The sequence below is a fragment of the Scardinius erythrophthalmus genome (genome assembly GCF_964197995.2).
Source record: "Scardinius erythrophthalmus genome assembly, chromosome: 25".
NCBI classification, from domain to species: Eukaryota; Metazoa; Chordata; class Actinopteri; order Cypriniformes; family Leuciscidae; genus Scardinius; species Scardinius erythrophthalmus.
This window is the reverse complement of record NC_138245.1, coordinates 13,677,635-13,690,260: the sequence shown is the minus strand read 5'-3', so window position 1 is coordinate 13,690,260 and position 12,626 is coordinate 13,677,635. Positions and strand designations below refer to the sequence as shown.

General features: G+C 37.1%; 1 protein-coding gene across 3 annotated transcripts; it reads left to right on the top strand.

Annotated features, from left to right (window-relative positions):
• The first annotated feature begins 387 nt into the window (after positions 1 to 387).
• mknk1 (MAPK interacting serine/threonine kinase 1) lies at positions 388 to 12,626 on the top strand. Of its 3 annotated transcripts, none has more exons than XM_081357006.1 (13): positions 388 to 537; positions 2,966 to 3,053; positions 3,184 to 3,291; positions 3,509 to 3,606; positions 3,687 to 3,766; positions 4,488 to 4,561; positions 4,649 to 4,753; positions 5,563 to 5,618; positions 7,766 to 7,861; positions 7,972 to 8,166; positions 9,086 to 9,250; positions 10,054 to 10,097; positions 10,177 to 12,626. In XM_081357006.1, the coding sequence occupies exons 1-13, from the start codon at positions 481 to 483 to the stop codon at positions 10,364 to 10,366; spliced, it is 1,356 nt and encodes a 451-aa protein (XP_081213132.1). In that variant the 5' UTR covers positions 388 to 480; the 3' UTR covers positions 10,367 to 12,626. The 3 variants fall into 3 exon arrangements, with proteins under 3 accessions (XP_081213132.1, XP_081213133.1, XP_081213134.1); XM_081357007.1 differs by lacking the exon at positions 388 to 537 and adding an exon at positions 1,461 to 1,582 and having other exon boundaries at positions 10,177 to 11,721; XM_081357008.1 differs by lacking the exon at positions 388 to 537 and adding an exon at positions 2,783 to 2,815 and having other exon boundaries at positions 10,177 to 11,721.

The window sequence follows — 12,626 nt, the reverse complement described above, 5'->3', positions numbered from 1 at the left end:
AACGCCCGAGTGGGAAACATTCACGGCAGAGAATTCAGATTAGCATTGATAAATAAATACACCACATCATCCAATTATATAACTCCTTTATAGGGACTCATACGGACACGGTAGTCAGCATTTACTTTAAAAGAGTTGTATTCACTTCACTGTATGAGTCTAATTATTTAATTTGACCGACACAACAAGTCCTGTATTGCTCCCATAAAAACGTGGTAGTATAGCCCTCTGGTGGCAGCTACGTCTTCGTACATGAATATTCATTAGGCCATGCTTGCGTCACCTCGTGATCTCCCTCGTTCGTCCAGTCACGCAACCTGATTAATATTCATGACCCAACCCGTCATCCTCTTGAAATACACCGCAGTCTCGGTGACCATCAGTAGGAGGGCGGTTTGGCGCGATTGGGGTGGTGCTGTTGTGGTGGTTTCTGTGTTGTCCTCCTCCTCCTCCTCACTGCTGCGGTGCTGTACAGCGGGGATGGCGGAGGCACTCACTGAACAGCTAACGTTAGACTCATTCGGCCGCAATTTTCAGGTTTGAATCTTTTTTTTTTAATATAAATATTATATATGTATATAAATAGTGTTTTACATGAGGTCAGGTATATCTCCAGCTCGCTGGTGTAATCTGTGTCATGTGATAAAGTGGCTTCATCGATTGGGTCGCTCGGTTCGCGCCAGGTCGCAAAAAACAAACGTTTGTAACGTTACTTAATTCTGTAAGCGCGAGTTATATGTATTCAAACTATGAGTTTCAGTTACTCAGAAAGAACATTTCTTCGGTTAACTTAGCACTGTCACAATTCTGCTGACATTGCTACACTATTTCGGTTCTCTGACACTTGTTGCTTGTTTTCGACACTCATTTTCAACACTCATTTTAAGTTCATGTTCTTCTTCTCTTAAAGGGACAGTTCACTCAAAAAACGAATTCTGTCATTTATTCACCCTCATGTTCACACAAACTGACTCTTCGTGGAACATAAAGATAACCTCAGACTCCTCACTTTCATTGCATCTCTTTTTCAAATAATTAAAGTGAATGGTGATCAATGTTATCATTCTACCTACTATTTTGCAATACAGAAGAAAGTCATAAGGGATATTGCTAGAATTTGTGAATGAACGGTCAATCAGCATTGAGTAGCAGCTACTGTTGCTTTAAATATGCTATTTTCCAGCCCGCTGCTACTCTTATCAATATTCCCGCCTATTACCCAATCAGCGTTATTTAATATAATTTCGTAAATATGCCATATCATTTTAATCCTCCTTTGTTCTCATTATTTCTCTGTATTTAAGTAATACAATTAATATATCATGTTAAGTTTGCTGGATTTCCCACTCAGAAGCCAGGTGATAAGAACTTGACCAAATGTCACGACACTAATATCTTTGGCATGATTTCACTCAACCTACATTGAAGACAAACGTACGTATGTGGCACTAAGAGCAGACGTCACGAGTTTTCCCTGCGGCGCGAGCGCTGTCACGGCTCCGTCTCGCGCAGCTTCTGGAATGATCGTGTCTGTGTTTTCTTTCAGCTCTCGGACCTTCAGGCGCTCCACTGCTCTCGTCAGGTACTGCCAAGTATCGCGACTTGCCTTAAAACGGGCTTTTTGACTTGTTTGTGAGTCTCAAACTGTAAAGCAGAGCTTGCACATGTATTTCGTAGTGGAAATGGGGAGATGTTTAGAAACGCATTAGTCATGCGCGAGGCTTGTTCAGAGTGAGAAATCTGATAAGAGCACACTGCAAGTTTTAGAGCTTGGGTTCACTTCCTCTTTCTATGATAGAAGTTCATGTTTACAGGACATCAAAGTGAACTTAAAGTCACCATGAAATAATTTTTTTGGGAATATTGCAGTATTTATTATGGTTTATCCCTTCATATCATAATTTAAAAAAAAAAAGCATGTGTCCTCATAATCCTTAATCAAAATAACTTCCCACTTCCTCTTGCAATGACAGCAAACCACAATCAGATGATTCAGTCAATTCTCAATGGACAAAATCAAGCCCAGCCCTAAATTATTTCCTGTTTGAGAAGCCGGTTTACTCGGATATACGTCACAATAGAGAAGACAGGACTTCTGTTTCATGCCGACTTTAAATTAAAATATGATGATAATTAGTCATGCACATTAAATATTCGTGGAGGAGCATATAAAGCAAAAAAGAAGATAGTCGCATACATTGTCATGCATGTTTGTCAATGACAAACTCTGGCTCTTGTTCACTCCAACTAAACTAAACCAACGCAAAAAAATATTTGAAAATAGACATTTTTTGAAAATAGACACAAAATGTAAGTAGTTTGAGAGTGTAGAGAGACTGACTCAATTACGTCAATCATAGTGCTTCATTGGATTGGATAGGGGCTAAAGAGTTATTTTTTGGCATGATTTGCTTGTTGTCATTCTCTGATTGGTGGAGATTTATTTGCAGGATTCCACTGATAAACTATAAAATAATGCAAGCTAATGACTTCAACAAATGCGTTTACCATTGATTAGCCGCCGTGTAGGTCACAGTAGATCTGTTATCCTTCAAAATGAATTCCACTATAGAGAAAATGAATGGGATTTTTACTTCCGGACTTTCTGTTGAGATCGACTAACAGCAGGTGGGGATTATGCTTCGGCACTCTACTGCTGTTCCTGCAGTTCCCGGATGTGAAATGTTGCATTTTCTGACGGATTTTAACCACTGAATTTGTAAAGCAAAATAAATGGACTGAAAATTGCCTGTTGAAGATTTATCGGTTGTATTTTTTTAAACAGAATGACTATTTTGGAAGTGAAATCTGAAAGGTGAATATGGATTATTGAGTTTTTAATAATGAAAAAGTGTGTGAAATGCACTTTATTTGTCTCTATAAGCACTGGAACATTGATGTTGTGTACTATCACTTTGTTTTAAGCGTAAATCTCTCTCTCTCTCTTTCTCTTTTTTTCTCTCAGATAACCAGTAGCACTCTGGCATCTGGCCAAGTGGAGAACCGTGGCCCGCTTCTTCATGCCCCCAACAGTGCCTCCCAAACCCCCGCAGGTACAGCTGCTTAGGGCTAAACATTTTAAAACATATCCTTCAAATCTTGAAATCATTTCAAAAAGAAAATTCTTACAGAGTACCCAAGATCTGTCATATAACATCTGTGGTTTTGTGTTTTTTACTTTAGGATTAGGAATGGAGAGCAGTCAGCCAATCAACATCACGGACACGGCTACACGGCGGAAGAAGAAACGCAGAACTCGGGCCGCGGACAGTTTCACAGGCAAATTTAGCGGTATTATACCATCATTACAATATAAGGACATTACAAAAAAAAACTATTACTCCTCATATTGTGTTCCTGGTCTTTATTTGGTTTACTCTCAGCATTATTCAATGTTCATGATTTGTTATCATGCACCATCATAACTTCAGGATGTTTGATTGCATTTCCTGACAACGTTTCCTGATTGGGTAAGGTATGAGTCAACTCAGAAGTGTGTGTGTTGTAGATCTGTACAGGCTGACGGATGAGCTGCTGGGTCAGGGCGCTTATGCTAAAGTCCAGGGCTGTGTGTGTTTACAGAATGGCAATGAGTATGCTGTGAAGGTGAGAGGGTTTTTAGATAAATATTGCATTAGTTCGTTGTCAAACAAACGTGATAAACCTTGTGTGGTTATGTTTCTTAGATAATTGAGAAGAAAGCTGGTCACAGTCGCAGCCGAGTTTTCAGAGAGGTGGAGACGCTTTACCAGTGTCAAGGAAATAAGTAAGATCATATTCCAATATCCGCTTGTTAATTCTTGACGTATCGAATTCTGTTTCCGTGTCCAATTCTCCACTTGTAGTGGGAAGTTCGGATCATTTTACTGACTTGGATCTTTGAATCTCGTTAATCAAAATGAATGAATCTTTTTTTCGGGTCATTTCGTTTATCTCAGCAGAATGTATTTAAAATGTTACATGTTAATAGCCAAATTCCACAAACACCTCAAATTTAGAATGAGAAAAAAATTGCAATGCAAGGAAAAGGCCAAATTATGAGAAACAGAAACAATTAATTTATTTATCTGGGTCTTCAGGCTATGCAGTCTGTTAGTTTACCTCTCCTCCTGATCTGAGTCTTTCGTTTATCCCGGGACATCTTCATAAACTGAGCTATGCAGTCGGTACCGGATACAGAATTGATTAGTTCACGCTTCGAGTCTATTGATTCGGGTATGGAGATAAAGGTTAGGATCATGAGTTTTCCCGGTGTATTACAGCATGCCTTGAGTGTATATTAGCACGTTTTGGTGTTTGCTTTTGGAATCTGAAGTGTTTTTTTTTTTTACCCGGAAACAGTGGTGTCAGACCTAACAAGTGGATAACCATTATACTTTAATAAAAAGAAAATACTGTACTTCATATTAAAATTACTGTATAAATACTTGATTGTAGTTAGTAGTATACATAATTGCACAACTGCATCCATTGTGTGTTCTTTACAGGAACATTCTGGAGCTCATTCAGTTTTTTGAAGAGGACAGCTGTTTTTATCTGGTGTTTGAGAAGTTACGTGGAGGTACAGTTATATTGTAATGAAATACAAATGCAGTCTCAATTTCAGTTAGTTTTTTTCTTCAGATTATTTTTCTCTTTTCCCTCTCAGGTTCCATTTTAACACACATCCAGAGACGAAAATACTTTGATGAGAGAGAGGCTAGTCATGTGGTCCGGGATATAGTACATGCACTGGACTTTCTGCACAACAAAGGTAAATAATAGGGGCTTTCGCACCGGATAGTTCTAGAAACTAACCACCTGGGTGGTTCTCCAAAAACTAATGGTTCCCATAGGAACGTTTTCCTGTTGCATTCGCACCGCCAGTAGGACTTTGTTGTGCTCGTTCTTGTGACTTATTTTGACGGCGTGGCGGACCTTGAGCCTGAGCAAACAAACCGTGCTCGCATTCTCCGTGTTCATTATAGTTTACGATCTGTCTAACAGTCTTGTCTAATACGTTATTAGTTAGAACTGTTATACATATAAAGTAGACAGTATATGAAAAGTTATTAGTGTGTACTGTGTGGTTGATGTCCCGTGTTGCTAGCTGAGCAGAAATACATAATTATGTTTGGTTTTTGGTCCCCTCAAAGTTGCGTTGGATTTTCTCCCCCGCGTAAAGGCTAAGTGGCCCATCTATCACTGTTTTCCATGTTCGTATAGTTAGTTTCTGGGGAGTAAATATATAGGCTATAATCTGTGTGTTTACATATAGCTGTTTTAAAAATGGCGGGTGCTGGTGTTTCGCGTGCGTTTGGCCAATCCGCGTACACTAACGTCACGGTTCCTAGTGCTGGTTTAGACCTTACTCTGAAGTAGAGCTAAATTGGTACCTCCAAAAGAGTTAGAACTAAACTAAAATCATTCCTAGTTCCTGCGGTGCGAACACGCCGACATCCGGGTACTTTAGCCAATAGTTCTAATCTACACTATTGGAACTACTGTAGATTTTTTCTGCGGCCCACTGACCATGACTCGTGCGAATCGGTTTACTTCAGACTTGTTTGTGTTTTTCCACAGGAATCGCTCACCGGGACCTTAAGCCTGAAAATATCCTGTGTGAATATACTGATAAGGTAATGCATCCATTTTGTCTTCTAAACCCCAGGTAAACCGAATCCTGGGTTGTCTTGCTTCACGTTTCTCACTGCTCGAAATTTTCCCAGGGTTTACAATTAAATCTGGTTATTTATAAGATGACTCTTCTCACTATACATTTCTAAACCCTGGGTTAACATCCTTATTATTTATTTGCGGTGTCAGTGTCATTGATTGGACGAACGCCGCACTCGCCCTGTTTAAATAAAGGCTCTAGTATTGCGCATCTTCATTTATATATTGCAGACTGTACTATCAAGTTTTTCCTGAATGGACTTTTCAGACTATAACAATGAAACTCTTATTCACTCCATTTAACGTGTTTTCCATCACCATTTGACATGTTTCCCCTCAAACTCTGAAACTGTTTATACAACACGTGTTTCTGTGACTGTCCAAAGCATGTGAATATGAGGCATGTGATGGGTGTCTGACGTTAAGCATCTAGTTGTAATATTCTCTCCCTGCATCGTTTCACATATCGTCATGCAGTGCCAAACTTGTGTGAGTGACGATGTGTGAAAGTAAAAAGCAGTGCTAACCCCGCTTCTAAATTAGAAGTTTGAAACGTTCCTTTACCTGGGGTCATAGGCAGGGTTTAGATCGACGATGACCCGAGGTTAGGTGCAGTGTGACAAGCCCTCTTGTGTAGTCTGCAGGGCTATAAGGGTTAGGGTTTGGAGAATTGGTGAAAATTCAACCAGGCCTCTCAATGGTAATTGATAAAATTAGAATGTATTTGAAATTGTATTTGTCTGAAATCGCGATCCAGAGTCTCTCTTACAAGCGAAACATACCTCAGAAAGCCACACATTTTATTCAGTAAAATCATACATTTTAATTTATCATAGAACAAAGACTTTCAAAGATGATTAGATAAATGAACAGATTATCATAAGGCTTTCTGACTCATATTCATCCAAATTGTTCTTCCTCATCATCCCATATTATGGTTACCTTATATGCGTAAATAATGTTTAATTTGAAACATTTTATCTGACTCCCTAGACTCTCCCCAGGCCTACTGACCTTGACTACAGAAAGAAGCAATATAACCAAGTTCTCACAGCATTTGCAGATTAAACTTGAAACATGAGACAGAAAAGAGAGAAAAGGAACAATATGTCTTCTACCAAGAGTATGATGGAAAGAGGGGGCCTGTGCTCAGTAGTTATCTACAGCCTTGCTTTTGAGTGTCTCAGATAAACTGTTCAACAGAGGTCATGCAGATTTTGACTGATAAGCAGAGACCTGCCTGAAACCTTCAGTTCGTCCTCTTACATTCTTAATAAGCACTTAACACTCTTTAGAAACATTTACTTTGTCCTCCTCCCCTAATCTCTCTGTCAAAAGCATCATATATTGAGCAGCAATAAAAGTCTGTTTTCAGTACGTACATTAAAAGTATTGATTTACATGTACATATATGCATATTATGTCAAAAACTGTATGATTCATGATTAAAAAGTTATGTAAGGAAATATCTGTACCTCATGCAAAATTAACCAAATTAATCATGTATAAGCTGTAGCATTTACTGAATACACATAGGGAAATAATATCAGAGAGTAGTCTGCAAGAACTAAAAAATGAAAGAAGTCTCTTACGTTCAGCAAGTCTGCATTTATTTGATCAAAAATACAGTGTAAACAGTAATATTGTGGAACAGTATTACAATTTAAATGAACTCTAACTATTTAATCTAAATGAACTCTAACCTATTTGAATATATATTTGTAATTCCTGTGATCAAAGCTGAATTTTCAGCATCATTACTCCAGTCTTCAGTGTCACATGATCCTTCAGAAATCATTCTAGTATGCTGATTTGGTGCTCAAGAAACATTTATTATCAGTATCAGTGTTGAAAACAGTGTTTTTTTGTTTTTGATGAATGGAAAGTTCAAAAGAACATTTTAAATGGGAACATTTTTGTAACATTATAAATGTCTCTATTGTCAATTGAATGCATTTTTCGATTTAACATTTTAATGCATCCCTAGCTGCTAAATAAAAGTATAATTTTTTTTTTAAATATCACTCACCCCCAAACTTTTGATCGGTAGAACATGTATGTTTAAAATCTAGCCAGTCTTAACTGTAATGAGTTTGTTGCTTTCATTCAGGTTTCTCCTGTGAAGATTTGTGATTTTGACCTTGGCAGTGGAGTAAAGCTGAACAGTGCCTGTACCCCCATAACCACACCTGAGCTCACCACACCAGTAAACACAACCTCAGATTTGTTCTCAATGCTTTTCGCACGCTAGAACTGTGCTATAGTAGTGTTCTCGTGTTGAGTAGCACTGTTTGAGAGGTGCGTTCTCTGCTTTAGTGTGGCTCAGCAGAGTACATGGCTCCCGAGGTGGTCGAGGTCTTTACGGATGAGGCTTCTTTCTATGATAAGCGCTGTGACCTCTGGAGCCTTGGGGTCATTCTCTACATCCTGCTTAGCGGGAGCCCCCCCTTCACTGGCCACTGCGGCACCAACTGCGGCTGGGAACGAGGAGAGATGTGTCGTGCCTGCCAGGTAAGGCACACGCTAATTCCAATATACAGTGCTATGCATAAGTTTAGACACCCATACTAAAGTTGACTAAAAAGAGGAATAAAAAATCATCTTTTGGAAACTGAACTTAATGCCTTAATTTAAAAAATTAGGAAAAATCCAACCTTTAAGGACACCAATTTTCTTTGTGAATGAATAATGTGTCGTGAATAAATAAATATTCTTTAAATAAAAATAAATATTCTTAAAATACAGGGTGCATAAGTTTGGACACCCCTATGTTAAATTCCCATAGAGGCAGGCAGATATTTATTTTTAAAGGCCAGTTACTTCATGGATCCAGGATACTATGCATCCTGATAAAGTTCCCTTGGCCTTTGGAATTAAAATAGCCCCACATCATCACATAGCCTTCACCATACCTAGAGATTGGCATGGTTTTATTTCAGTTAGCCTAATAGCTAGTTTGATTTGCATTGAGAGATGATCTTATGGAAAGTACTCCATGCCAAACTCTAGGTATGGTGAAGGCTGTGTGATGATGTGGGGCTATTTTAATTCCAAAGGCCAAGGGAACTTTATCAGGATGCATAGTATCCTGGCTCCATGAAGTAACTGGCCTTTAAAAATAAAAATCTGCCTGGCTCTATGGGAATTTAACATAGGGGTGTCCAGACTTATGCACCCTGTATTTTAAGGAAGAACATTTATTTATTTACGATACATTATTCATTCACAAAGAAAATTGGTGTCCTTAAAGGTTGGATTTTTCCTATTTTTTTTAAATTAAGGCATTAAGTTCAATTTCCAAAAGATGATTTTTTTATTCCTCTTTTTAGTCAACTTTAGCATGGGTGTCTAAACTTATGCATAGCACTGTATGTACAGAATTCACTTTATCCATGTAGAGACCTTTAAAGTGTTGTTGTCTCCCGTTCAGAACAACCTTTTTGAGAGGATTCAGGAGGGGAAATATGAATTTGGGGATGGAGTCTGGGCTCAGATATCAGCCGGTGCCAAAGATCTGATCTCGCGGCTGCTTGTGCGAGATGCCACTCTACGGCTGAGTGCCGCCCAGGTCCTGAAGCATCCCTGGGTGCAGGGGGTGAGTCTTCTGCTCTCTTTAGTTTTCTTGAAGCCTTTTTGATTTTGAACTATATGGAATTTCTGATAATGAACAAGTGTGGTAGACAATAATTTTACTTTTGTGCATTGTAACCTTTTAAATGAAATTAAATAAATAAAAAAAGTTTAAAAAATACTTTTATTCTGAAAGGCCACATTGAATTGATCAAAAGTGACAGTAAAGACTTACATTGTAACAAAAAAAATCTATTTAAAATAAATGCTTTTGATCTTTTGAACTTTCATAAAATAATTAATTGCGTTTTCACAAAAATATTAAGTTGCACAACTGTTTGATTGTCAACATTGATTTTAATAAGAAACTGTCAACATTGATGATGATAAGAAATGTTTATGTCTTGTGCACCAAATCAGCATATTAGAATGATTTCTGAACGATCATGTGACACTGGAGTAATAATGCAAAAATTCAGCTTTGCCATAACACAAATACATTTCATATATATATTTCAAAATATATTCAAATAGAAATTATTAATGTTTCACAATATTAATGTTTTTACTGTATTTTTGATCAAATAAACAGGAGTTTTGGTGGGCAAAAGAGACTTCTTTCAAAACATAATTCTTACCAACCACAAACTTTTGAACTGTAGTGTATATTATAAAAAACAAAATGTAACTAATATATATATATATATATATATATATATAGTTATATATATATAGTTATATATATATATATATATATATATATATATATATATATATATATATATATATATATATATATAGTTATATTATATGTATTTTATTTTACAGAATGCACCTGAAAGAGTTCTTTCAACTCCTCGTGTTCTACAAAGGTATTTGATTTGATTCAGTGTGAAGTATATTTTTCAGTTTCTGGGATGTTTCTAACCGTCGCTCTGGTTGGACCCACAGGAACTGCAGCACTAAAGACCTGACACAGTTCGCAGCTGAAGCCATCGCATTCAATCGGCAACTGTCCCAGCAGGAGGAAGAGCAGGAGGACTCCTGTGCCGTCGTCTGCTCCATGAGGCTCTCTCCTCCCTCCAACTCCAGATTAGCCCGTCGCCGAGCTCAGTCTCAAGCACTACGCGCCAACACCTGATGCCTTCCCAGTCCACAGTGCTCCAGCGTTACAACCCTTCATACAAGTACATTCTCTGGCAAACGGAATGGTTCTTGAACGAACTGTAAAGCAAACACACGTGTGTATGCACCACAAGCTCAGTGCTACCAACCTGTAGCACTGGAACAGACTAACCTTAAGTATACAAACCAAAAACATGCAGATGTTTCTAATTCATTTACAACTTGGGTTGATTGTCTTTCTGTGTAATGTGAGTTTTGGGTGTTTTAGACATCAGAATTTGTTTTTGTTTTCAAATATTTATTACCAAATATTTATGGTTGGTGGTGTTTTACAGTCAGATATAAAAAGGGTGAGCTCTAAGGGAATTAACAGATGCTTTAATTTTAATGTAAAAACATCAGTGAGGCTTTTTAATCTATATTAGCATTTATTTTAACTTTTTTTTTTTAAAAAACACTTAAGTTACTGTAAAGCACTGGACCTCTTGCTTTGTCACTTTTTACCATTATTTTCTATTTGTTTTTGTGTTAACAAAAGTCTAGTGTTTATAGTTATTGTTGAGTGAATAATGTTTTGGTTTATTTGAGCTATGTAAAGCCATGCTGCCTAACAGTAACATATCTTAGAAATACGTGATGAAGTGTATCATTATGTATGGAAACACCATCAAGAGGTATGCTGCTTTAATGAGGGTGCTCATGAGGTATTATAGACGTTTGACCAGTTACTTTCAGCTCAAACAGTTAGTCAATATTGCACAGTATTTTTGTCTTTTCAGATGATTATATTTTTTCATTTAATGTATATTTTTGCATGGTTCTTGCTTAGTGTCTTTTAGAGTGTTGAACATTATTTTATTGAAAATGTGAAGTGTTTTTCTATGCATCAGGGCAGTGAGCCCGTTCTGCAGCCGACTCAGTTATTAGGTGGAGTAAGTTTTATATTTTTAGTTTGCATTCAGTGGAAATTGTGCCATTTTGGAGGGCAGAGCTCCTAATTAGCAAAATAACTAAATGACCTCTCAGTTGTCTTTTGTATTATCAAATTATAAAACATGCACAGTTATTTTTTCTGTTATTTGTTGCTCAAAATGCTACTTGTATGAAATGGTAAGAATTTAGTGGTTATCCATGTATGTAGATTTGAGAATGTGTTGGGAAACATTTACAGGGATGACACTAGAGGGCGCTACCTCATATTAATGGTTCTCAGTACTCTGTGCTTGTATGATACTGTAATGCAGTATCTTAGTCTAAATTCAGATGTCTATGGAATGGCCATTTAAACCCTAAGCACTCTGGAACAGATCTGAGGTGTTCATTTGGTTTTCCAATTTTGAGAAATAAAGCAGTTTGCACTGAAACCTGGCTAATACTCGAGTCTTTAAGATGTAATACAGCAGTGTACTGTACACTGTAACGATCACTTAACTGCTTTTATGTGGGGTGCTAAACATTGTGGATAGCAATAGAAATAGTTTATTTTGAATTTGATGATTATGATTACACTGATAAAATCTGCCAATCATGAAGATTTAAGGTTAAAATATGTTTTCTTTTTTCTGTAAAGGAAATTGTATACCTGTAACTGTTCATTTCTTTTTCCATACCTAATCACTTTTTGCCATCACTAGTTCATTTTACAAATTATTATAAAAGATGATTGTTGTCCATCACCATTAGCAAAACAAAATGCTGTTTACATAGTAATGCCCTCAGTTTCACAAGCCAAGTCCAGACTAAAATGCATGTTTGAGCTATTTTAACTGAAAGCATGTTGCACTGACATATCTTAAAGTAGACGTCTCAAGACACACAACACACAAAACATTTTTTTTAACAATTTTTCTAAGGCACGTTCATAAAAGCTACTTAAATGTAATAATCCTGACTTAATATAAGCCCTGTGTGTGAAACCAGGCCTTAGCTAGACATAATATGTCACACTGCTCTCAATTAAATTATCACCATCCAGAAATCACAAGTGTCATCATGGAAAAATTCATTGCTCAAAAAACTGTCGACTTTGCAAACATTTGGTTCTTTTTAAAGAATAAAAGTATGATGATGGATTTTAAGTGTACTTCTGGAATAGGTTTATCCATTTTTATATTTAATTACAGGGCCAGAGAACATTATGGTCCATCTTGTAAATTATTTTTAATTATTCCCTGCAAAATGTACCTCATGTAAATGACCTGAATGAACAGTCAGTGTTTATCTTCACTGTTAGCACCTGAACGCAAATAAACCCAATAAAGAAAAGCATAGACGAC